The following is a 26,699-nucleotide window of genomic DNA, read 5'->3' as shown; positions in this document are numbered from 1 at the left end:
GAGATCTTCAGAGGTGCCTTCCTGCCTCAGCTGGTCTGTGATTCTAAATCGGAAGGAGGTAGAAAATCTAGTATTTTGTACAAAAGACAACTAATATTTCCCTACGAATGTTTGTTGCTACTGCAACATAAAATAACAGTGATGTGTGAAAATACATTGATACAATACAATACACAAATATGTGTGACTGTAAGCACAGCGACACAGATAAAAGCTGGATATGAAACTAGACAAAGAGGTAACAGAATAACCACAAAGGAGAAAAATGAAGACTTAAGGTGAAGCAAAATTTTTGTGCTCAAAGCAACTTTTGATATTTGATAATTTGGTCTATATCTCCAACGCTGCCAACATCTTCTATGTTTCTGAATGAGATCTGTAAATATTACATGACTAATTTTCTCAACTTGTAACATTACTTAACAGCAAGTACTAGTTCACACAACACTTTCAGGAAAACAAGGCAATCTCATGGATTTGGTTACACAAAAGGGAAACAAATTCAAGTGATTTCAGTAACCCCTAAGCAAAACTGGGAACTAAGAGAAAGCTAACCAAAGAAGGGGGCCACAGGCCAAGTAATTACATTTCCATAGTAAAAGATATTGCTGGAGCAAGTTTGAATGCTGGCATCAAGAATCCCAAAAAAGGTAGGAAACTTAGAGTTCAGGACAATGTGGATGACACAGGTTTTTGTTTGTTTCTTTGTTTGTTTTAAAAAAGCAATTATGAAACCAGGAATAGTAGGAGTAGCACCTACTAAACTGAAAAGTTTAACTCCTAAGTCAGTATTAAGGAATGTTTGTATCTTTCTGGGCATTCTAGAAATGTTGAAAAATGTACACTTGTGCTGTCAGGCAAAGTTGGTTATTTCCTTTTTTTTTTTCTTTAAATGGTTTATCTTTTGTGTTAGGTAGTTGGCATCTTTAATGACTTGGTAAAGATATTTATTAGGGAAGAACTAGATAAATCATCAGAAATTAGAGAAGTTTAGTATTGGTGCCATTTCTAATTTTTTTCATCTCGTATCACAACAAGCTGCACAAACATCATTACTTACAACACAGAAATTGTAACTTAAAAATTACAGTGACCATACAGACATCTGTATCATCATCAAACTGAGGAACCATTCATGCTAAGTCAGCCAAGGCAAAATAAAATAATAGAAGAAGTTTGTAAAGTAATTATACATACCCAGATACTATAATAGGGTAAGGAGCACTTTACATCAGAGCATAATTCACATTCTGCTATGGATTTACTGTTACAAGTGACTAGGAAATGTTTCACAACATCCCTGACTCACCCATGTGTGATACATGATGCAATCAATGGTCATAGAAATTTGCATCTAGCCTTGTACCAGAACACAGTACTTTGAACCCAGTATTATTATGCCTAGGCAAAACTCAGGATTCAAGCTGCTTGCTGCCCTTAAAACAGGTTGTTTGCTTATCACTCACAGACTCTGGACTTCAGAGAAACGTGCTCATATTATAGATAACGTTCTCTGGTCACCCTGAGGAGCTCTAGAGTATGACTGCTAAGGCCAACTGTGTAAACAGAAAACCTGGTCTCTGATGACTGCCCTGAAGGGTTGGACTGTTTTTTAACTGAAGCTACATCACTCTAAAGAAAAGGCTGGAAGGGGACCGTATGTCCCCAGATACATGCCACAACTTCTCCATAGACCCAGCTGTATCTCCAGCATGAAGCACGAGCTCTCCTAAAGAGCAGAAGCTGCTTGGTCACTGCCTTGCTGCCTTTCAGCTGTGACTAAGGGGAGGATGGAGAAGAGGTAACTTCAGCCATTCTGTTGCTTGCTTTCCTGCCAAACAATGTGAACTCTGGGATAAACTGAGCAGGTCTGACCAGCTCTTCCATAGCAATTGAAAGGCATTTCTCATCCAATACAAAGCTCTTAGAGCAGCCCAGGAAAGAGGAAAAACTATCAGCACCCTGATTCACAACCCTGGCAGCTATAGATTGATTCGATCTGTACTGGTAAGCTACGGTCCTCCTGAAATAACATGGGAGAGGAGAGGAGAGGAGAGGAGAAGAGCTGAAATGAGGAACAGTAGGTGTCTTTGTAGCGCAAGGGGGAGACAACTGTGTCCTGTCCTCAGAAAAATATTATTATTATGAAACCATTTGGGAATTGAGAAACTCTTTTACATGCAGACTGGAAGAAATCGTCCTTTTACTTTTTTTTTCACTTCTCCAGTCCTGAGGCCCACAACCACGGAAGATTATTGGACTCACCTGCTGCAGGTGGCATGGCTCATGTTTAAAGGCACAAAGGTGAAAGAAAGAGGTTGGGTCTCTTGAGATTTGCATTAGTGAGATAAGACATATTTTGTAAGATTTGCTAAGAAATGGACACTCCACCCTTGAACTTCTTCTTTGGCAAAGCACATTCCAGTTCCTCATTCTTTGCCTCCTGAGGTAAATGAACTGAGCATTGCTCATAAAATTGTAGAATGAACTTTCCCATGACCAGTGAAATTTGTTATAAACAAGATAGTCTCTGAACTTGAATCAACAAACGAGAGGCAGAGTGACTGTGTAACAAATACAGTATCCACACACCAGCAGCTCTACCCACAGAAGGACAAAACACATTCAGGGAAAATAGCTTCTCACCTTTCTCCCACAACAGCCTCTTCTTCAGTGAGTGATTGCATATCAGATTTCTTTCGCAGGCTGGCTGTTCAAAGTTTACCTGATGAGGGCTTTTTGCACAGCCAAAAGATAGTGTGCAGGGTGTTTCTTTCAGGAGATATTTTCTGTTTAGCAGTATAAATCTGATCTTCAAATTTTATGGGACTGGCCTGGAGAAAAGCTAATATTCCAAGCTAAAAAAAACTTCTCAGAGTTAATTTATTTTGATGAAAAAACCTCTCCTTTATTTGCCAAAATATATAGCTCTGCAGTAACTTTAAAGCATCTGAAATGTTCAGTGCTTAATTCTGTTATGCAATTCTTAAATCCTTCCTCTCCTGCCCAGCAAGCTGTCATGAGAAATATGCTTTGTTAGCTGGGATCACCTGTTTCACATACGCTGTCTCAGTTGTCAAAATGATAAAAAGTAAAACCTTCTGCTGATGTGTATAAGGAAAACACAGCATTTCAGCCACAGAGGAGCTCTTTGTTTTATATCAGGCTTCCAATTATTACAAGATTTTAAAAGAGGAAGAGGCAAAAAGAAAATAAGAATCAGTCCTTCCAGAAGAAGGTACAGAAAAAAAATCCTTTTATTTGGATGTTTATTTGCATGGGAACTTAAGGAATAGCATAACTGAATCTCTAGGGAAAAAAAAAAAGGTGTTTATTTTAATCTTAGAAGAGGGTAATGAGGTGACCTTCTGAGTTCAGTTTCAACCTAAATTATTCTGTGAAAATTAATGGCGTTATACTCTTAGAAAACCACTTACTACTTTATGCTATTTGATCTATATTATGGTATTATTTTAATATAATATCTGGAAATACTATATTATTATACAAAACTTTACATATGTTTATATTACATATATATAAGAAGACATTTACTAAATCATATATATTATATACATATGTAATAATTATAATTAATTAGTGTTAATACCATTTATTTTCAATGTTCATGTCACGCTTTAAAATATTGTTGTGAATTGATTAGAACTGTACTTCCCTACATTTCAAATGGCTTTGAGATTTCTAATACTCTCTGTCCTCTTTTGTTTTAGCAGACTCACATGCTCCACCTTTAATCATCTGAGAACTTTGCACAAAATACACCACGGAAGTAGGTTTTTCTGTTTACTCACTGTTTATCTTGTTTACAAAAGTAGAGCAAACAGAGAGAGTAAGCAAACATATCCAAGAAAAAGCTAGTTTCTTTCTTAAGTAAGCAGTGACAAAGCAAAGAAAAGCAAACACACACACACAAACATCAAGCACATTTTAGGGCATCCACAGGAGAAATGCACATCTTTCCTTCTTAAATTCAATGCAAAAGCTTCCTTTGACTGCAGGGGGAGCAAGAATTTTCCTAAAGCATTTTTGAAACATCCAGCTGTGGTGCGCTTACTGTGCAGTGTCTTGGTCATTAGCCAGATAACTATTTCTGCATAGAACAGAAAGAATAAACTACATCTATAGCATATGAAATCAAATTGAACAGTGTGTTGCCTCAGGCTGACTCCCTGTCTCAAATAATATGGTAGAAATGGATGTATAAGAGAGGCTAAGGTTAGCAATTAAATTTCTTTGTAGTAGTATTATTATACCAAAAATATAATCTCATGCAGAATGAACAGTCAGCTATGAATTTATGTTAGAATAATAGGAACCTTATAATGTCATTAGAAAGGTATTTTTCTACTTCTGCAATAAGTAGATGAATTTTACCACTGCTACACTGATGTTCATTACCTGAATGTCTAGCTTTATGATTTTATCTATGCCCCTAGTATCTTTTGGCCTAATAGCCTCAATAAGGAGTATATACAGACAAACCACTCTTTTGTAGTCATTAGAATGTTATTAAATTGCATAGAAGAATCAGCTCTGCTTCTAGAAGTTAATATACTCGCAGGGATGCCTCACAAACAAGGCAGCTGGAGCAAGTTTCCACCCTAGCTCTCAACTCTGCCCCTAAGGAGCTTCTGCTTCTGCAGAAAAGTGTTGTAACCTGGGGAGAACCAAATGCCTGTGAGTAAGCTGTTCTGATAACAGACCAAGAGCATTACTGGAATTAGACAGAAGTTAACAGAAGTAGCTGCAATATGAATATATAAATACATTCTGTTAATGAACCACTGCTGGGTAGACTGAAATGTCAAAGGCCACGGAATAGGAGGCAATAACATGACTACAGTGTGCTGCAGTTACCAGGAATTTACCTCGGGAAACATGAGCAGGAAGCTATGTTTTGAGGTATATTGAAGAAAAACAGGAACCTGCTGTGGGAAAACCATTCAGCCAGCACATAAGATTCACATCATTTGACCATGTATAGAACTGCATAATAACCTATTGAAATAGCCATAACTGATAGCATAGGTGGAGCCATCTTTACATTGCATATATAAGCCTGTAACAAACACCTCCTGTTGCACAAATGTCTGTGCTTCAGAATCCAGCGTGCAAATCTGACCACTCTGGTTGCCTGCAACGCTATGTATGTAAGTGTTACCTTATGGTCACTCCAGGGAAAGACACCCCTTATGTTTGCCTCTGGTCTAGCATCCTGCCTTTTAGGCTTGGTTGTAATCCAGCTGGCTCTGACAGAAGTGGGTATTAACACTAGAGCCACCCTGGATTTCCTGGACTGCAGCAGGCGGGTTCCTGTGCTGGGTCAGGACTGTGTGGTAAGCAGTTCATCATCGCCTTCCAGGAAAGGAGCAAGAACAGCTGAACCAGTCACTGTTTCAGACAAGCGATTTTCTTTTTTGAGCGTCATGCTCCTCCACCATTGCACCAGGAGAGTACATTCTTTAGATTAGCTATCCTAAGAAATGGTTAAGATACGTAGTCTCAGCAGATGCTCAGAAAGCACACCATAAATTATCAAAATGCCAAATTCAGTCTTTGAAGATCAGTCCACACATCCGCTTTCTCTTTGGGTGACTGGGCTTTTTGCCCTAATGATATCTACTAGATATGTTTCAACTTTCTCATGCTCTCCTCAGGATATTACACAGGTTTTTTTACCTTGCAACCTCAGTTATTCTCCGCTGCTGAAGAGCACTCTTCTCTTGGGCAGCTTCATTGATAGCTTCATTGACAGCTTGGTTAGCTTCCTCCCTGTCTTTTTCTTGTAGTTTATTTTAGTTGATTCCATCTGAGAGTTTATTCTCTTTCTAGAGTTGGGTTGTTTTTTGCCCTCACAAAAGTAGTTTGGGAGTTCTGCTTCGGCAATCCCAGAAAGAAATATATGCAATATCTTCCAAATTAATTTCAAATCCAATGCGATTCCCATAGAAGCAAGGCATCTTTTATGAAGTTCAAAAAGGTTGGTGTTCATTTTGGTGTCCCCAGTGAGCTATATTTGCCAGCTTACATAGCAAATGAGTTTTCTGACTCAGGAAGAAACTTGTGCATGATACATGTCTATCTCTATTCCTTTGAACCTAGAACACTCAAAAACAGAGAGTACAAGCTTCACAAATAGCTCCTGCTAGCACATGCCATCACATCAGTGTCAGATCTTGGCATCAGAAAGGATCCATTACTTGGGATCAGTCCTTTCACACCCTGGTCCCTGGAAGCATTGGTTGAACTGAGACCTCCTCATCTGCCATCTCCTTACACAACTTCTCCCAATTGTTGACTGAAGATGTCTAAGGAACTTTGGTTTCTTAATATCCAGTTGCCAATTCAGGAGGTTCTAGGCTAAGCTTCAAAGCCCTTCGTCAGTAACAGCAAGGTCTTGAAGGAGAATTAAAAGAAGGTCAAAGTGCTTGGCTTGATTCAGCCCCCAGAACTGTTTACAGCTCCTTCCACATCAGCTAGTACTGCTGAAAGAAAAAGAAAGAAAAAAAAAAGGTTACTAAGAAGAAAACCTTTTGGGTTTTCTGCAGGACTCAGTCTCCAGGAATCCTTTAGAATCACACTTAGAATCATAGAATCAGTTAGGTGTCTTTTAAATACCTCCAGGGATGATGACTCCACCACTTCCCTGGGCAGCCTGTTCCAATACTTGACAACCCTTTCGGTGAAGAATTTTTTCCTAATATCCAATCTAAACCTCCCCTGGCACAACTTGAGACCATTTCCTCTCGTCCTATCACTTGTTACTTGAGAGAAGAGACCAGCACCCACCTCACTACAACCTCCTTTCAGGTAGTTGTAGAGAGCGATAAGGTCTCCCCTCAGCCTTCTTTTCTCCAGGCTAAACAACCCCAGTTCCCTCATCCGCTCCTCATAAGACTTGTGCTCCAGGCCCTTCACCAGCTTTGTTGCCCTTCTTTGAATGCACTCCACCCTAAATGTCTTTCTTGTAGTGAGAAGCCCAAAACTGAACACAGTAGTCGAGGAGAGGCCTCACCAGTGCTGAGTACAGGGGGACAGACACTTCCCTAGTCCTTCTGGCCACACTAATTCTGATACACTTGAAACTTTACATCTCTCAACCCAGCCTTTTAGGCAAATACTGACACTGCTCCTTTCAGAAAGGAAAGGCTATGGGGCAGGGCTACTTCTGACATCAAGGTTAGGACTGTCCGGAGTTCTCCTCTTCTTAGAACCCAAACTCCATCAGAGCAGGGATGCTTCTCACACAAGATGCTCAGCCTCTTCTGTCCTGATAGTGGTACTGATCAATCATGGATTCTGCGAAGCCCAGTCTTTTCCTGCACTTCTGAACACTGCTTTTTCAGGAAAATGGCCCATTTATCCCCAATATCAATCAGAAAGGATTTCTCATCCTGCCTACAGAACCCCTAGATTCACAACATAAATTCAGGGTATTTTCGTGATTTCTTGTGGAAGGTATTCCCAAATGTTATGGTACTGCTGGAGGAGTCAGCAATACTGAACAAGGTTTATAGGACAATATCCAACACCCAGTCTCTCCAGAATGTCTTTACCTATAAATCAGGCTCTGCTGGACTCTTCTTACCTACTCAGTGATCTTCTACAGAAGTAGTGGGCTGTAAATATCAAGCCCTTGGTAGGATTACAGAGTTTTTGTTTAAACACCTACCCTCTTCTTTCATTTAGAGAAATAGCTAGAAAACTCAGAAATACATAAAAAGGTTAGAGTTGTAAAAACAGGAGAAATGTTTTAATCTGGCAGCAACTCTTAAGTCTGGGTTTCCAGTTACCATATCAAGCTTTGCTCCTAGGTCTTCATTCTTTTATTTTGAACCATTTGTGTAGTTTATATATCTGTTTCACTATTAATCTAGTAGCAATTACTACCATTCCTCTGTACCCTCCCACTAGGTAGCTATAGGCAGCAGTAAGCTGTCCCCTAGGCCTTCTCTTCTTACGGCTAAGCAAACACAGCTCTCAGACACTCTTCGTACAGTACCTACCAGTCCCCAAGAACTCCAGCTGCTGGTAACTAACATCATTTTGCCTTAGGATATAACTAGAGCACAAAGAATCTCCGGAAGACTTCCGTATAGCTGAGCTCTCCCATCAGTTTTATGAGAGATACACTAAATTGAAAACAGCAATGTATTAAATTTATTCTGGAAAACAGACAGTATAGTTCAGTCTTCATGACAATAGTGTAGCCATTAATATCTCCAGAATTTCCCAATGGATGGCTAACATTTGATTTGATGATACGGAGGCTGAAGGTCTGTGAGCAGCTGAGGCAATCTAGGAGGTTGCAGTTGCTGAATATTTCACGCTGTCCCTAGTCTCCTCCACATCATCTCCTACTTATTCTTAACCTTTCCCATGCTCCTAGCTGTGGACAGCTCTGCTTTTGCACCAGCTCTGGCACTCATTACAGTAAGTGAGTCAATTCAGCTTCTTGGCAGAAAACAATCCACTTTTATTTTGTCTGGGTATGTTTTCTGCCATATTAATGAGCTCAGACAACTCGAGAAAGGATCCAACAAAAACCAGACCCATTGCACAATAAGCAGAAACTGTGCACAGCCGGGATCAGGGTGGTAGTGGAAAAACATCATCTTTTAGGACCTATGTGCAGCTAGATCAACTTACCCTGTGGAATCCTGCCTCTACTGGTTATTATTAGATTATTCAGTCCTGTTCTCTCTGAGGTCAACAGGAATGCAGTTGCTGATTTCTGAGAAATGCAGTGACTAAGGAATGCAGTGCCTTTGGACCTGAGGGAAAGCTGTCCTTTACCTCTGCTCTGCTAAGGACTTGCTACGTGACCACTGGCCAGTAATTTAGCTGCTCTGAGCCTTTCTCCACATCTGTAAAAAAAATGCTAGAAGCATGACACTTCTGCAAGAGGTTTTGTAGAGATAATACATCAAAAGCTTTCGAAGTTCATAGACAAAGAAATGTACGGATCCTGTGGCAATCTAATTACCTAGAGTAAATGACTAGACCACTATATAATAATCAGTACTAAATTCTCAATGCCCTTTCTGAGGATGTTGCACAGCAGTTCAGCATGCAATAACCAAACTGAAACAGAAAATCGAAAGTATAGGATGTATTTTCCTAAGTATACTAAATATGTATTTTCCTTAATATAATTAAATATATTTCTACAAAATGAACATATATTTTATGGTATGTTTTAATAAATACTATCCTTCTGTACTCTCTGTGGACATATGGGACCTCTCACTTGAAACTTTATTTTTTTCTGCTTTGCTTTAGTTCTTCTGCACAATGTAAGAGCTCAGGGTTGTGCAGGATTAACAGAAATTGTTTAAATCCAGTGTAGTGACAGTCTCAGGGTTCTCATACAATTCCACTGCTGCTTCCTTATTTTAAGATCTTTACCACATATGGAAACCAGAGCCTGGAGTGTGTATCACTAGATTTTCAATCCTGACCTAGGATTAAGAGACAAAAGTGTCAATATCAGTATTTAGAGCAATTGACCTTTTTTCTAATCCTACTATCATACATAGCAATTTCACTTAAGCTTATTTTTTGAAATATCCACTATCCAATGCAAAAAAGATATATGCGAAAAGATGCCCTGTATTAGCAGCAGTTGCCCTGCTTCTGCTTGAAAGCTAAAGTAAAAAAAGAATGAGCCTATGAGAATTGGTCCTATCTTCTGTTTATGGAGCACAAACTAGATTAACTCATTTGATAAAAATAAGTAAAAAAAAAAAAAAAAAAAGCTTGCAAAATACAGCTGCTGTGAAACCAGTAGAAAACTAACTCAGTTTTAATGCTTCCTTTCAATGCAGTGTACACGTTCATTCAGGAGTAAATTTTGCAGTAAATTGCCATATTTTTGTATGGAAGCTAGAAGACCAAGTATCTCAGTGTTAAGGATTTTGAAGCACAGAGTATCTACTATACCACTAATGAATATTTATATTTCTCTGAATCATTCATTTTAATTCCCAAGAATGCTTACTTTTATCTATATAAAATTCTCGGGTATTTTTTTCTGATTTCCCCATTTCGATTTGAATAGTACTACGCATGTAAAGATTTATTGGCTTAGTAACTGCTTTTCAAAGTACTTAGTATCAGTTGTCTTTAAAATGTGATTTTTTTCATCTAAGTTTTATTTTTGTCCACCAGAAAGACAGCAACAGCAACAATGATTGCTCAGGGTTTGAACAGTGTGAGTGACTCCAAATATAAAATGTCATTCAGGGAAAACTATTGTCTAATATCAGGTCAGAAGTAAAACACATCCTGTGAGACATTCATTGCATCACCGCAGTCGTGGCTTCACAATAAAACTGTTCTTGCCAAATGGTGACAGAGTACTGCATGGTGGACACCTTCCAAAATAAACCTAGGAGACAGAACGTAGAATTGTTCGTTCTAATCTCCTTCCTCTGGATCTATGAAAAGGTTCCCTCCATACGGGTGCCGCAGACAATCTATATGAGTGTAAGGGCATTGGCAGCCAAGGTCATGATCTGTTTCTGTTTGCTCCCTGAGCCAGTGAGAGAGACTGAATTTATCCACGTGTGCAGGCATATGCACTCTCACACATACCACTCATCTTCCCAGTAGGCAAAAGGGTGTATGTGACAGCGTGACTCATTCTCCTGGCACGCTGTATACACTTTATAACTACACCTGTTCCAGGCTAGTTCAAAATATTTGCCTTCAGCTCTTCCTGGGGGAACACAAAGATCAGACATCAGTAAGGAAGAGCACGATTCGACTGCCAAGCCCTCTCCATCACCAAGAGGCAGAAGGGAAAGACATGTGCACCTCTGGCATCCACTCTTTAATTCACACGGTATCACATGCTTGGTGTAGCCTGATACAGTCACATTTTGTCCTTAACTTGAGGTCAATAAAAAAGAATCAGCCAGAAAGAGCAGAATGTAATTACCAACATCCCTCCATTCTGCTGAGGTGGAAAAAAAACCCACCAAACCAAAACCGAAAAACCCAAACCAAAAGCAAACAACTGGGTTTATTTGCTAGTGAAAATAGTTCTTTAGGAACCAAATTATGTTGTCTCTGGAAAATGCATTGTAAATATTTATGTGCTTAACGAATGTGTTTCAAATGTGTTCACTACCTTAAAATATCCCAAAAAACAGTGGGACTATATTCAGAGGCGGAGAAAACTTCCATTCAAGTTCAGTCTGAAGAACACGAGGTCAAAAAACTGCATGTGGAGCAGCAGTTGCAGGAATCCGCATTGCACGGGCAGTTGAAAACAAGCACCATCTTCATAAATGTAATATTTGGGGAACTGAATTCAACTTTGTTGTAATTAAGTTCTCCCAAATCAGTGGGAGCCTCCATTATTTCTGCCAGGCTTGAGAATGTTATAGTAAGTATATCTAACTTCCCAAATCTCTCCCTCTGTCATGAATAATATATACAAGGCTCCCAACAAGCACTTGCTGGATATGAGCTTGATTTTTTTTTTTTTTTCCCCATTTTGTATGTTCTTCAGTGGGGGAATAGAATAGCTAACAACTTAAGCTGCATTGTGTAGACTTGCCTCAGTGAGCTCTGAGCCAGAAGCAGAAGTAATTAGTCCACACAGATGTCCATGCTCCTTCCTTTAAAGGAAGCTAATTCCTTTAAAACTATCTCAGCAGAGTGTGGCCTCACACTGTCTTACTGTAAAGGTACGGCCACAGCTCCACCCTCCTTTCCCCTGCAGGCTACTTCCCTGGGACAGTGCCCACTACCTGTGCTAAGGACTCTGCAAATAGTAACGCTCATATATTGTATAATAAATATCACAGAAAAAAAAATGTTCTCTGCAAACACTGAATAGAACCGTAAAAGAAGGGAAAGTACACTGTTGAATGAGCTAGGAAAAATAAGCTAATGAGCTAGGAAGAATAAGCTATTCTCCCTGACTCTATATTTTCTAGTTTCAGACAAAATTCTTCCCCCTTCTGTCTGTCTTGCTTGCATGTCTGTTGCCCGTTAAAGAAATGGTATCGTTGCCACCCCTCCCGTTCCTGATCTATGAAAATACACAGGCACTGCTAAAGAACACCCAGGAAAATGGTAGATCTGCACCTCCTAGAAAATTTCTGTAACTCAGTAATCTTTATAAATTTTACATTTGCATGCTTGCAGTAGTATTTCATGTTTTGCATAAATATCAGTCACGATATTGCTTCCTCTCTTTTTGGATCCTGAGAGACCTCAACCTTTGCTGAAAATAGTCATCTCTTATCTTGAGTGAAAATACGTTCAAAACACCATACGGCAGTTTTTAACAGAAATGAAGTAACACAAACCCCACGCTTTTCCTAGCAATTATACTAATGAATTCAGACTTAACTAAGATCCCATGAGATTAATTCCTTGAACCGCTAATCTACATGGAGATGCTGTAGTCTTGCATAAACTTTTCAAGTCAACTGCGGTTGTTGCCTGTGGCTTTGGAGTAGAAGCTGCCTGCAGCACACGCCATGACAACTGAAGGACGTAGAGGGGGGTCTCTTGCAAAGCCAGGAGTGTTCGTCGTGACCTTCTTGTATGACCTGCTGTGGATCGTTCTCTATGGGTTTCAGCATGTCCCTGAGCAAATTGATCTCTGAATTACAGCTTAAGTTTTAAGAAAGGATACCAGTCTTGGTTATAAAATTTTAGAATAATAGAGAATCCTTCATAATGTTTGGTAAGTGGTTCCAGTGTTTCATTACTCTCACTCTTGAGAATATGCACCTTATTACTAAACTGTATGTGTCTCATTTCAGATTTTGTAATTACGGGCTGCAACTAAATCCCTTGCTATCTATTACACATTAGCAGCTAGTGCTGTTCACATCCCAACCAAGGCTCCTGGATGCCAGCTGAAGTACTGAAAAAGGAAGAAAGGGTATGTCCGAAGCGTTGGGTAAGATGCCACGCAAAACATTATCAAGTGGCAGCAACCAGATTTTGCTTATCAGGCAGCAATGCCAACAAAACACCAAGGGTTTGGACAACTACCACTAATGGGGAGTTACAACAAAGACAAATTTATTTAATGGCGCCTGTGGGGGCCGAGTTGCTGGCTATGCGTGTCACAGGGTAACTTCTCGTGTGCTTTAGTCAGCATTATTAGCTTTTGCAATTCTATCACGGGTCTTGCAACACCAGCAGTTTTTCTTGAAGCACTAGTTACCAACACGTAGTAAGTAAGGAAGATCAAGATCCCATTTTTTAAACCCAATGACTATTTCTGCTTGGCGCAGGGTAAAGCTTTGAGAAATGAAACAAGCCGCTTTGGGGCTGCTAACGTTTTTCGGCCAATACCACGGCTACGGTGACTCAGTTTTGAACGCCTCCTCGGCAATATTCGCTCTGTACAGAAAACTTCCAGCGGACATCCCGGCTTGGCACCTCCCCAGCGCTCATCCTCTGCGGCTGGATCCCGCCTCAGAGCGGCAGCGCCGGCGGCCGCGCCGGGAAAGCCGGCCGGGCCCGCCAGGGGTTTCTTTCCGTTCTCTCCGATTACGAACGAAACAGGTTTCCCTCCGGGGAAGGACGTAAGTGCGCCGGCAGCCTCGCACGGCCCTCGGCAAGACCCCCGCCGAGCGGCACGGACTCCCCTCAGAAAACACCTCAGCTTTCCCGCGCCTCCCCTCACGCCAACGGCTCCCGGCGCCGTCACGTGACACACCCCCCCACCTCTCCCCAACGCTGGCCCACTTCCTGCCCTTCCCGGCCCCGCCCCGCCGCCTCCCCGCCCCCGCCGCGCCCCGACCGCTGGTTGGCTGCGGCGTGACAATACGCGAGGCAGCGCCCCCCGCCCGTGACAACGCCCCGCCCTCCTCCCCCCTCCGTTCCCGCCCCGCCGCCGGCTTCACCCCGGCAGCCACGCGCCGCCGGCCGCGAGCTGCCCGGGCGGTGTCGCGCGGCGCGGCCGTTACCCGCTGGCTGAGGCGATCGCTGAGGGGACCCGACCGGCGGCGGAGCGGGGCTCATGGCCGCCTCGGACCGGATGGTGCTGGGGCCGCTGGTGGGCTCCATCGATCAGGGCACCAGCTCCAGTCGCTTCCTGGTGAGCAGAGCGTGGGGCTTTGGGGCGGCCCCCGGCGCTGAGGGGTGCGGGGGGCAAGGCGGCGGCCCCGCCGGCCGGAGGGAGCCGTTGCTTTTCGCTCCTTCCTTCGCCCACATCCTCGCGGGGTCCCTCCGGCCTCCGCTGCGCCCTTGGGGAAGGGCAGGGGGGAGAGCGGGCCGGCGCAGGGCCGTGCTGCCGCTGCCCCGGCTCCCGTTCCCTTGCCCGGGGCCGGCATCCCTCTGTCCCCCCGGCGGGCCGGGGCTGCCGGGCCCTGAGGAGAAGCGGGCGCCGGTGGACACGGGGGTGGCGGAGCCGCCGGCCGGCGGACGCTGTCCTCCGGCGATCAGACCCCCGTCGCCTTCCCGCCGCGCTGGGGCTTGGAGGGGGGAGAACGGAGGGGAGCGGGCCGTGCGGCGGTTCCAGCAGTGCCCGCCCGGCCCCCTCAGCAAGGCGGAGGCCAGCGTTTCTGGCCGCTGCTTGAGGGGGGCTGCAAAATCCTGCTGCTTCGAGCAGGCTGTGTTTTAAATCGGTCGGGTATCTCGCCCTGAATGAAATCAAATGGACAAGGTGCTCAGGCGCTGGAGGAATAGATCCGCGTGAGTTCAGTGACTGTGATTAGCTGGTGTTCAAACAATGCAATGACTCTGCTGTGTTCCCCTCTAAAACCTACTCGGGCCTGTTGGAGTGACTGCTGCAGTTCCGGAGGCTACAACCCTAATGTCAATGCATCCTGTGCACTGTACGTATTCAGGTGACTGAACTTGTACACCTTACGAAAGATGGGCTTCTTTAAACACAGGAGGAAGATAATTTGTTTAAGGATGGGACGATGAATATATTCATCATATATATAAGCCCTTTAGTTCAAGGTTCGAAGATATTTCTGTCTTATGCAATAGACAGTAACTAATGTTGTTATTATATATGAAACTTGCTATATAAACTTCCTGCTTGCAAATCTCTACGAATGTCCTGTTGCCTAGCCAGTAAGTCACGGTAATTAGACTTAGATCCCAGTGATAATTTCCACCGTGGAAGTGGAATAGAGATAATGACTAGATAAAAAATGTTGTCAAGTGTGCACAGTGTTGAACGGGGAAGATGAATGTTTTGGCTTGCCCTTGCTTTTTTCTTTTCTTTTTTTTTTTAATGCTTCCCCCATGTGGAATGTTCTTTCATGAAGCAGGAGACTAGAATATCTTCTTGACCTATGTTACCATTATTACTCAATATCACGACCTTCATGGGATTGTCAAATGACAAAACACAGATCTGGGGGTGGAGAGAAACTACAAACTGACAAATGTCACCAGCGGACTGTCTTGAATGCCAGTCAGGAGTCCTTTTCAGAAGTGAATTTGGAAAAGTTCCCTGTAACACCTGAAGATAAATTCTATCTGCTTTACATGTACGCCAAGTTAACTTTTTTCTTAGCCTAAAAGGATAACACTAGTAGAACTAAAAGAGACACTGCAAGCTTTAAAGTTATACTCAAGCTCTTTTTACAAGTATTTTTACAAGTTCTTCTAACAAGGAATTTCTTATGCTAGATGCATTCATCAATGGCTTGTATACAGCCGGGGTTTTTTTCTGTCCACATGAGGTATGGTTCCTCTGTTTGAGGATTCAGGTGCTCACACAAATAAATAAGAGGTCATAATTCTTTCCTTATTTTTTTTTTAAAGTGTATTGTGTCTGTCACTCTTCAATTCTTCTTGTATCCATCTCGGTTTCTCTCAATTAATTTCAAAATGCAGCATTGTCTTAAACTTGGCAGTGTGATCAAACTATTATGATAATAAAGTTATATGGATTTGAGCAAAAAAGATAGATCTGAATTAAATCAGAACATGGGGTAGGGTGGAAGAAGAGGGCAAAGTGTGCAGGGACCTGCTACAAGCCGCATCAGTCATTCAGATAATAACATATGTATCTGGAGAGTTCTGTACTGGAAAGAGATTGCCACGCTTAGAAGAGAGACTTTGCTTTGAAATATTTTAAGCCAAAATGTAATGTGGTGCTCTTTTTACCTGAGTTGTTTCCTTGGCTCTCTTATTACCTCTCAATCTTTTACTGTGTTAGTTGTTTTGCATAGCTTTGTCACTGATAGCTCTTCTTTTTTTTTTCTCTAGTGCTTCCAACAATTTTCGTCTTCATCAAGTCACCAGTCAAAATCAAATTGTTGGTTACTTTGCACATGTCTATTCAGTAGCACAGTGCAACTGTTACCTTGTTTTTAAATATGGATCCAGACATCTTTAACCTGGATTTTGACCAGGTTAAAGATGTCTGGGTGAAAAACTGCTTGGTCTTTTGGGGCCAAAGGGTAGTGTCAACAGTTCAGAGTCTAAATTTACAATTACAGGTGGCCAGTTTACAAGTGGTGTCCTGCAGCAGTCAGTAGCAAGGGCTGATACCCCGAAGTATTTTCCTCAACAGCCTGGGGGATGGGTTGGAATGCCCTCTCAAGTTTGCGGATGACCACAGAGCAGGGGGAGCAGTTGACTGGAATTCCAGTTGGAGAAGGGGCCTGGCAGAAGCTTCATGAAGTTCAGCAAAGTTTAGCACTTGGGACAGAAGGCTAAGAAGCAGCTTGGTGAATAAGGACCTGGATTCCTGCTGGACAGCAAGTTGACTATAAGTGAGCAGTGTGTCCTTGTGGTGGTGAAGATTAACCACATTAAGAAAAGTGCAGACTGTGGATCAAAGGAAGTAATTATTGCCATCTGTGTGGCACTCAGGAGGCAGCATCCAGAACACTGTGTCTGGTTTTGGTCCCCCCAGAGGAAGAGAGAGTCTGAAGAACTGGATTTCACCCAGCAGAGGATCACTAACACGATCACTGCGCTGCAGCACAAGGCATGCAAGGAGAGGTTGAGAGATCAGGGGTTGTTTTGTCACAGGGGAGTCTGAGGGTGTGTCTTCGGCCATCTAACCACAGTTTGTAGGGAACACAGAACCAGCCTTTTCTCAGGTGTGCACAGAAAAAGACAACAGGCAATGAACACAAGTTGCAGCAAGTGAAGTTTCAAACAGATGTAAGGAACAAATGTTTCACTATGAGGGGCTCTGGATCAGGGGCCCAGAAAGCCTGTGGAATTTCCCTCCTTGCAGATGCTCAACACCTGACTAGAAAAGGCCCTGAACAACCTGGTCTAACATTGAATTTAAGCTTACCTGAGCAGTGGGTTGGGCTAGACAACCTCCAGAGATTCCTTCCAGAATTAATTATTCTGTGTATGGACACAAGTTTTGAGAGATTCTACTGCTTACATGAATGAGGCTGTATGAGCACAGATGATAAAGAAGCACCAGAACTTAGGTGCATTTCTGTTACTGTCACTCCTTATTTATCCTTGCCTCTCACACACAATACACATACAGTTTTAGCTTGTGCTACAGTTTTACCCTCTGGGGACCCTAATTTGGATCGTTTCTTTGCTAAGCTACTTGCTTGTGCAAAATAAACTGTAATTATTTTTGAGATCTCAACTTTTCTGTTAAGTTGGGTTGAACCTCGATAACAGATTCAGAGTTACCAGGGAGAGCGCAGTGCGTTAAGTACCACTGCAGTTGCTTCAGGCTCATTTTCTTAAAGATAGCAAGCAGGAAAATAAATTGACTAGGCTAAACAAGTGTAGCCAGATGACTGAATTCTGGTCTAGATGTTTTGCCAAATATTTGCATCTCTCATGTTCCATTTTATTTTGTTCAAGAATCATATCATAAAAATCCACTGTAACTTCTTTTGCTAAAAGTCTTGGGATCAGGAGCTAATGGCAAGCTGAACCACTGCCTGATCTCTTGAAAGGTATTTGCTGGGTAAAGTCTTTCTGGCATTTTATCCAGGAGCAGCAAGAGTCAAAGTGTTCAGTGAAGTACACATCCAGTGAAGTACATATACAGTACTTCAAGTTCTAGGTTTGCCAGTCAGCCACAGACAAATTTTTTTTCCACCTCAGAGGAATATTTCTTTCTTCCTTTACTTCATTTCCAGAAGAAACATTCAAATAAAGCTATATTGCACTGTAAGCATTATTTTCAGTAAGCAAAACCTGCTTTTAGATAAGGAAAAACTTAATACCCATTGAGCTTACCCTTCAGAGGGGAATCCATTTCACCCCTCTACTGAAGTAACATGACCTTTTGGGAAAAAGCAAAACTGGATTGTATAGCTAACAAGAAGGGTTAGAAATATTGCAAATACTTCAGGTTTTCCCTAACTCTTAGCTTTTATCACTTAAAATACATTGTAGTTTTGCTTTTTATTCCCATAATCATTAGCACCTCCTTGAGGGAGGAGGGAGGTCTTTTCATCAGGAGCCTTCCAAGCAAGATAATTTCTAGGAGACTTGTTAAACTGTACTTATTCATAAATTCTGACTGCCTGCTAATCCTAGTTAAATACGGAAGGTGGAATTATTGTTTGTCATCCTTCCCCCAGTTGGGTTATGTCAATGCAATTTCAGAACTCCAGCTCTGAGCTTGTTTGCTTGCAAAGCCATAGCTGTTCCAGTCTAACAGAAACTCATGAAGATACAGCATAGGCTAACAGAAGTAGCTTTACTGCAGGCAGAGTTACATGGCAAAGCTTGACAGTCATGAAATGTTACTTCTAAAATCTTTTCACTATTGTCTTTTCAGCTGTGCAGCCTCTTGCATCACTTCTATGAGCCTCATGTTTCAGTTTGTCTCATATTTCTTTTCATTCTTTGAAAATTGTTACAACTGATTCATCTGAGTTCTTTTCCACTAAAATGATGAAGACTCAATGTAATACCATGCAACTGTTTGCACCCCTTCATGTGATGTCATGTATTATACTAGAGACCCTATAAAGAGCTTGAATTAAGGGATCAGCGCTTGTGCTTGTCTGCTTGCTTACATACAGCATAGCTAAGTAGGTGTTTCTTCTCTCCTCCACTCTTGAGATTCAAGGCTCAAGCTCTAATTCGTTGTATGATAATTTGTTGGGAGTGGAAGGAGGGTGTTATTTATTGCTTTTCTTTAATCTCTCACCAGAGAATTCAGTATGTATCTGGTGGTTTTCACTGTCTTTCATCAAATCATCTCTGTTCGAGATAGCTCTACATGTCCAAATAGCCTAGACAATTCTTTTGTGACTACTGCTGATAAAATTAGGGCAAAACTGACTTCGACTTTTTTTTTCCCCTACAAAAAGTGAGAGATCAGTATCATAAACTGGAACCAGTTCTTAATGAATATGAACAGAAGGAAAGCAGTAACAGAAATACACTTCAAACCTGTTTCGACAGGAATGTATTGACCTTATCTGAATTACTCATACTTATTGTCACCTGTTTCTCTCTCTCACCACTGTCAGAGAGAAACAAGGATGGTTTGGGTTTTTTTTCTGGCAGGAGGGGTTTTGGGGGGGTGGAGGAGCAGGGAAGGAGGGGAGGTCCCATTTGTTCTATTTATTCCCTACTTTGTTTATTGTCTTCTAGGTTTAAATGTAATGACTCATTTATGTTTGGCATCTTTTCCTGTATCAGAGTTCTATTTATCACTGTAGAACATGGTATTGTTCTCAGTGAAACTTTTTAATCCCTTGCCCTGAGGTACAGGGAGTGTCTGCTGCTTTTGTTGAGGATGTCAGAAGCTTGTGGTTTTATTCGTGATGGATTAGGAGAGCATGTTTACCTAGCTCTTCTCTATGGGCATGAAAAAATCTGTGCATTTGTAGCATTATTGCTTCTGTTGAGAATTTATTGCTGTTAGAACAGCTTGCTTAGAAGGAGACAAAAAGCCGTGCTGTGCTAGAGCTTCACCCTTTATTATCTGCAGGTCACACAATCCAGGTTCAATGAATGACCTTGTCTAATTGAATCTCTATTTATTTCCTGCTAACAGTAGGAATCTTTATGCACTGTCTTCTGTTTCGAGGAATGCTGAATGATTAATGGTGAATGGTTATCAAATGATATTTAACATTGTTAGTAGGTCAGATAAACACAGGTTCAATAAAAAGTGTTCTATCTTTCTATCTTTATTATAAAACCAGTAAATGTTACTATGCTTTTGGCAGAAAGGCAATTTCAAGTAAAAAAATCTTGCTGCATACATGCAGAATGTAATCTCTCCTATTAACTATGTTGCACAGTGTTTTAAGACCCATATCCCATTATACTAGTTCCCTCCAAACATGTAGTACTGACAGAGCTTACCCTCTTATTGGGATAGCTTCATGTCAAGCCTGAGCTGGTAGATGAAACACAGACAAGTAAATATGGTAAAAAGAATACAGTGTTGCTTTTTCTATGTAAACCTTCCAGCTGATAACAGAAAAGGATGAACATGTACCTTTTTAAGACTTCTTTTCTGGGCAGTGGAGGGGAAAAATTAGTATTTTCCAGAGAGGTTGTGCTGTTTCCATCCTTGGAGGTTTTCAAGACCTGCCTGGAAAAAGCCTTTGAGCAACCAGCTCTAACCTCATAGCTGACCCTGCTTTGAGCAGGAGGTTATACTAGAGATCTCTGAAGGTCCCTTTCAGCCGCAATAATTCTATGATTCTAATATAGAACTAGAATGTTTCTAAACTTCAAAGTTTCACTCTAAAGATACACTTTAAGGTTTCAAAGAAACTGGAGAATCAGAACTTCATCTGCTCTTTGTCAGAAATGTTCTAATAGTTTCAGAGTAAACTGTCTTATCTAAATGAAATCAAGAGTTTCTGGATTAAAAGCTTTAAGAGAAATTCCTAAAATTTGTGGAATGAGAAGAGAGCATTACCAAGGAAGTGTGGAAAAGATTCATTTGTCTCCTAGAGAGTGAATGGGTTTTGTACCCTTAGCACGAGGGTGGTTTCTGAATCTGACCCTCCTCTGCTTGCCATAAAAAGATAGGATGGTGTCCTACTGGCATGTTGTACAGTTCACCTGAGTCTGCTGTTAGATTTTACTTTCTAGGTCCCTGAATGTTCTTCAAGGAAAAGACTCTAAATGGTGTTAGTGAGAAAGAGCCATTTTCCCAGGAATGTCATCGTTGCCCAGTTAGTTACGCTGGTTTACTAATTGTGCAGTTAAGTTGGATGTTTTACTTGGTGTCATCTTAGCTTGGCCACAGTAGATTACTTTTGGAAACAGGCCACTGATGGTTAATGAAGATCGTTGTGTATTCTAGCAGAGCTTCTACTGCAAGGCAGAGCCTCTAACTTCTGAATCCTTAAGAACAGCCATTAGTATAGTCCTCATGATTCTCTACTCTGGTGTTTTTTATTGTAGTATATCCAAATCTAAGTCACTTTTCTGCATGTTCTTCTCTTTTTTAATGTATCATGTTGCTGCAGTGATGTTCTTTTCTTGTCAGATTGTTCGTAAGCTCTGTATCTGTAGTTTGCTTTGAAACAAACTGGGTTCTACCCAGGTGCTTTTTCTGTCTTCACAGTTTGGTCCCTTCTGTGATTTCTAAACTACATGTGATTGTCTGTCTCTTAAAATCACTGTCCCTAAAAGTGAGCTAACCCAAGAAAAGGCATATCTCTGGCATTAGAGTATCAGAGCAGGAACTAAAGAAATGTTATTATGACTAGCAGTGGGTATTTTCGGAGAGGTATGTTCTAAAATGCATAATTAGTTTAATTTCTGCAACCCCCACAAGAAAAAACGTGTTTCTTTCCCAATCCATCAAGAAAAAAAAAGCAGTTATAAATCACAGAAGAGCTTACCAAAATATTCTTTGCTTACCTTAATCACAAAAGTTCATATATCTGAACCCAGGTTATATGGATATTTGGGTTGATGATAGAAAATGGCTATCAATTATCACAGCACTGTGTTTGTTCAAAAGAATAAATGTTAATTTATTGTTGTTTCAACTTCTGTGTTCATAGAAAATTCTGTTGTGTAATTTATTTGCAGGTTTTTAATGCGAAAACAGCAGAGCTCTTGAGTCACCATCAGGTTGAGATACAGCAGAAATTCCCTAAAGAAGGGTATGAATTTTCTGTGGGTTTTTTATTTGTTTACATTTTGGTAGAGCTTATGTATTTTTATCTCTGAATGATCAAAACTGAAGTTGGTTAATAATTATTAAGAACATAGTATCTGCTATAGAAGACTGTGTGGTAGGAAAAATGGCATAAAAAAACCTCACCTTGGGTGTCCGGTATGTGCTCTGAGTTATGTAAACTAAAAATACTTGGTGTTTCACTCCGATCACTCATTAACATATTTAAAGTTTAAACTTTAAGGTTTAAAACTAAAGTCTCATTTAAAGTGGTAAAGCTGGTCATTTTTACAGTTTAATTGTAGTCTTCAGCTTAGTCCATAGAAACTGCTTAGTTTGTTCTCTGAGGTGGTTTTTTTGTTTGTTTGTTCTTAACTGACCTACCATTTGCTGCCAAAGCCCTCTGTATAGAATAAAACAAAACAAAATTCTTTGGTTTCTGCAGATGGTTTTGTTGGGAAAATGCAGCTTACTGTTTAAAAAGAGTTTGAAATTTATGACACTTTTTCTAGATATGTAAAACATACTTTACATTTAAGATCATGTCAAAATACTCGGCTGGATTTTCAGACTAGAATTTCTTTTTTTCCCTAAATGTAATTTTTTGTCTTTGTATTAACTGGTGTCTACTGTTTGTTAAAGATGGGTGGAACAAGATCCAAAGGAAATACTGAAGTCTGTCCATGAATGTGTGGAAAGGACCTGTGAGAAACTGCAACAACTAAACATAGACATCACTAACATAAAAGGTATTCCTAGTACTTAAGGGTAACTGAGGGCTTTAACATACTCATGGTTGAGCAAGTCAAATTCTCTAGTCTTTAAGTCAATAAATAGAAAGGTGGTAGCATGTGCTGGCCTCAAAGAAATGTTAAATTGGAATTGAGAGCAGTTTGTTTGGGAGGAATAATGAGAAAACAAGTCCTTCATGTATATTAGCAATGCAGAATCTACAAAGGAGACTTAACCTAATCTTGCAAAGTCACAGAGACAAGTGATGAATGAAGAAATTCTGAAATTTAAATTAGGACTTACTGGGAAAAGCTAGTTTCCCTGTCAGTGTTGTTGCTGTCTCAGTTTGTGGCAAAAAAAGAAGAGAGATTTTTTAACATTGTTAAGCAGCAAAAGTTGAATGATGAGCTTTTAGAAGTGATATTTCTAGATTATAACATGAAAAAGTTGGAAGCTTTTTATTTCCCATTTACTTTCCTCTTCTCCTTACCTGTTCCTCCCTCCTCTCCAACCTCTCCCTCCCCTCCCTCATCCCCCAAAAGGGGAAAACAAACCTTCTGAAAAGGATACTTCTTTCTATTTTGTCCTGAAGCCATTGGAGTCAGCAATCAGAGAGAAACAACAGTGGTTTGGGACAAGACAACTGGAGAACCTCTTTATAATGCTATTGGTAACTACTATACTTTCTGAATATGTAATATCATCAGTGTGTTATAGAAAAATGCTTTCCTAGTTTCCTATACAGACCTCATTGTGGCCTAGCCTACTAACTTCTTTGATTTTTTAATGTCTGTGTCATAAACTTTGTGTTTGTATACACCAGTCCAATTAAAAAAAAAAACTATTCTCTTAAAATTATTACTTAATAGTTAATAAATCACTTCATGGACTTTTAACAAAAAACAATGTTCCTGAGGGGTTTTGTACATCTCTGGCATGTAATGAAGCTCTGACTTACACCCAATCAGTTCCTTTTAAATGAAGGACCTTGCTAAATTTTCGGGATGCTTTTGATTTAACTTTAAAGGAAAAATGTGTTAAATAGGTTTCATGAGTACTTACTGATTTGGAGTTTTATTTTTAACTTACCTTAGCTTTTCAGATTATGTCAACTGAGTAATGATAATTGTCTAGATTTACTCTTTTAGGCCATGTCAAGTGCCAGATTTAGTTTAGCATAGTATCACTGAAAAACCAGGACTCTTCTATATTCAAATATATGTTGTTAACAGCTTTATATTGGGCCCAGCTGTACCTTGATAACTTTGACATAGCACTCCAGTTCAAAGTTTTCATAGGAATAGTAAATAATCAACCTGCTATTTGTTTTAACCTCTTAGTTTAATGACAGTCATCTGCTCTGAACAGCGTAGTATTAGTCATTTGCTTATGCTCTGACAGAGAAAAGTATATGTCCTATTATGTGGAAAATCCTGTTTGATTTCTCAAATTGTTTGTTCTTCTAAATCAAATGAGTTTATCTAACAATTTTTAATTTTTACAATAATGCATTTAAAATCAATGGCAATACAGTATTCTTTCAACTCATGAAAAGCTAAAAATAAAGACAGGAATTTACTGGCAAGAGCTCTAGTTTTGTGGAAGCAGCTTGTACATGTCACTTTTCGTGTATTAAATCAGTTGATCAGTTAATTTTATTCATGTTTTTAGTGTGGCTTGACCTGAGAACCCAGTCAACAGTTGAACGGCTTCTTAAAAGAATTCCAGGAAAAAACAAAGCCTATTTTAAGGTAAGAGATATTCCAGAACATTTAAATAGTAGCTGAACTCTTATTGCTATGGTATATAATGTTTTGGAGATGACTGCTTAAAATTCCCCAAAACGAAGTCAGTCAGTTGTAGCTTCTAGTCACTTCTTAGCTTGCCAAATAATAAAAAATGTGCATAATACTATACACCAATGTGAGACTGGAAAATGTTTATTTTCCTCAAAGTCAGTGGTTAACACTCCTTACATATCTCACTAGAGGAGTTAAATGACTAATCATTAGTGAGATTTAATCACGTGCTACCTATCCAATGATAAGTAAACATCACACACAAAAATTGAGAGCAAGTAGAAAAGAACTGTTTGGAAAATAATTTATTGATGTGAAATATATTATCCTTTCTCATCTTATGCCTTAATATTGAAATTAATTGCAACCGATCTGAGAATTGGGAAGATAGTTTATAAAGAGCAATTTCATTCTTTTTTTTTTATATGGGTATATATATAACAATTTGGAAAATAAATGCTTGCAAAAAGGTGTCTTAATTCTTTGTTTTATATTTTCCTTGATTGATTGTATAAATATTATATATTTTATATATTGTATGTTTTCCTATAGGCAGGAAATGGATGTCAAATAGCATATAAACTTGATTTTTAACTTCTCGTAGGATACAAATTCCATCTTTCCTGTGTCATGCTGCTCATTTTTGTTGTTGTTACTTGCTGTCTAGTCATATGGAGATATCCTAGATAAGACAGGACTTCTGCAAACAACTATTTCCATGTAAATGGTCTTTGAACTGCATTTAGATCAGCTTTGATCTTTGTCCATTAATGCACTGGTCATTTGTTTTTGATATTTTCAGACTTGTGTATTGTACGCTTAGTGCTTACTTAAATAACAAGTTTGTGTAATTTCTCTGAGTTTTGTGTCTTCGGTTTTTCACTTACTATCACCATTTTTATATGTAACTACAGTATTCATGGAAAACGTACTTGCGCGGTGTTTAAATGATTTTTTTTTTATTTTATTTTACAGTTTAGGACTGGTCTTCCACTTAGCACTTATTTTAGTGCAGTGAAACTTCGGTGGCTTTTGGATAATGTGGAAGAGATTAGGCAAGCAGTTGATGATGGAAGAGCTATGTTTGGGACTATTGATTCATGGCTTATATGGGTATGTATTTGTGAGTTTATTATCACTCTTTTAAAAATTAATTTCCATATCATGCAAATTCCTGTGCAAAGGACTGTGACATGAGGCCCACTGATCACACAGTGATGTCAATACAAGCTACTAAAGAAATTCCATCAAAGTTCCTTACAATATGAACTTTTACTGTCCCTGTATCACTATATTTTTTTTTGTAGGTGCTTATGTGTAATTTACCACTTATAGGTTGCTGTAAAATTTTGCTCATGCTTTTGGAAAAGTCTTGGACTTTAGAAAGGTGTATTAGACACCTTTACAATATAAGAATACAGGAGGTACTGTTGTACCCTTATTACCTCTCTCATGCCTTTCTTCTGCTATAACAGGTCCGCCTTTTTACTTGTTGCAGAAATATCAGAGTTCCCAGTCCCAAGCTGAAAGCTTTGTAAATTTAGAATTTTTTTTTTTGTAATGTGTTGAAGTAAACCTATCTGTTTTCTTGGCAAATACTGTTGATATTTATTTATTTTGTTCAGAGTTTGACAGGTGGAAAGAATGGAGGCGTTCACTGTACAGATGTAACCAATGCCAGTAGAACAATGTTGTTCAACATTCATTCCTTGGAATGGGATCCTGAGCTCTGCCAGTAAGCTCAGTTTTTCAGTAATACTGTTATTTAAATAGATTATACAAGTGATCTGTGAAGAAACTCATTTAATAGTAAGAATCTCTTATCTAGACTAAGATCAGCAATTACTGTTGTATTTACTGTTAGTAATTAAGATTCATTGTTATCCAGAAGTCCAAATTACAACTGTCTGGATTAATTAAAAGTAGCAGATTTTTCCTGTAGGTGGAAGACTGGTTCATGGAAACAATGACGTTTAATAGTTTCTTTATTCCTTAATCAAATTTGTAAGGCAGTTACAATGATAGTGTCTCTATTTTAAATTTAAATTTATTAACAACAATATTATAAAGATATTGCTGGAAGAGGAATGACTTTCCACACGAAA

General features: G+C 39.9%; 1 protein-coding gene across 6 annotated transcripts in view; it reads left to right on the top strand.

Annotated features, from left to right (window-relative positions):
- The first annotated feature begins 13,879 nt into the window (after window positions 1–13,879).
- Window positions 13,880–26,699, top strand: part of GK (glycerol kinase) — a 37,683-nt gene continuing 24,863 nt past the window's right edge. For 5 of the 6 annotated variants that reach the window (XM_030020300.2, XM_030020303.2, XM_041124891.1 and 2 more), the window contains exons 1-7: window positions 13,892–14,095; window positions 21,976–22,049; window positions 22,706–22,812; window positions 23,388–23,465; window positions 24,467–24,546; window positions 25,570–25,707; window positions 26,220–26,329. In XM_030020300.2, coding sequence (XP_029876160.1) covers window positions 14,018–14,095; window positions 21,976–22,049; window positions 22,706–22,812; window positions 23,388–23,465; window positions 24,467–24,546; window positions 25,570–25,707; window positions 26,220–26,329 — 665 coding nt within the window. In that variant the 5' untranslated portion in view covers window positions 13,892–14,017. Of the gene's footprint in view, window positions 14,096–21,975; window positions 22,050–22,705; window positions 22,813–23,387; window positions 23,466–24,466; window positions 24,547–25,569; window positions 25,708–26,219; window positions 26,330–26,699 lie in introns of all 6 variants that reach the window. The other variant, XM_041124890.1, reaches the window with a different exon arrangement.

This window comes from Aquila chrysaetos, chromosome 7 (genome assembly GCF_900496995.4).
Source record: "Aquila chrysaetos chrysaetos chromosome 7, bAquChr1.4, whole genome shotgun sequence".
Classification (NCBI taxonomy): Eukaryota; Metazoa; Chordata; class Aves; order Accipitriformes; family Accipitridae; genus Aquila; species Aquila chrysaetos.
This window is presented reverse-complemented; position numbering and strand designations above follow the sequence as displayed.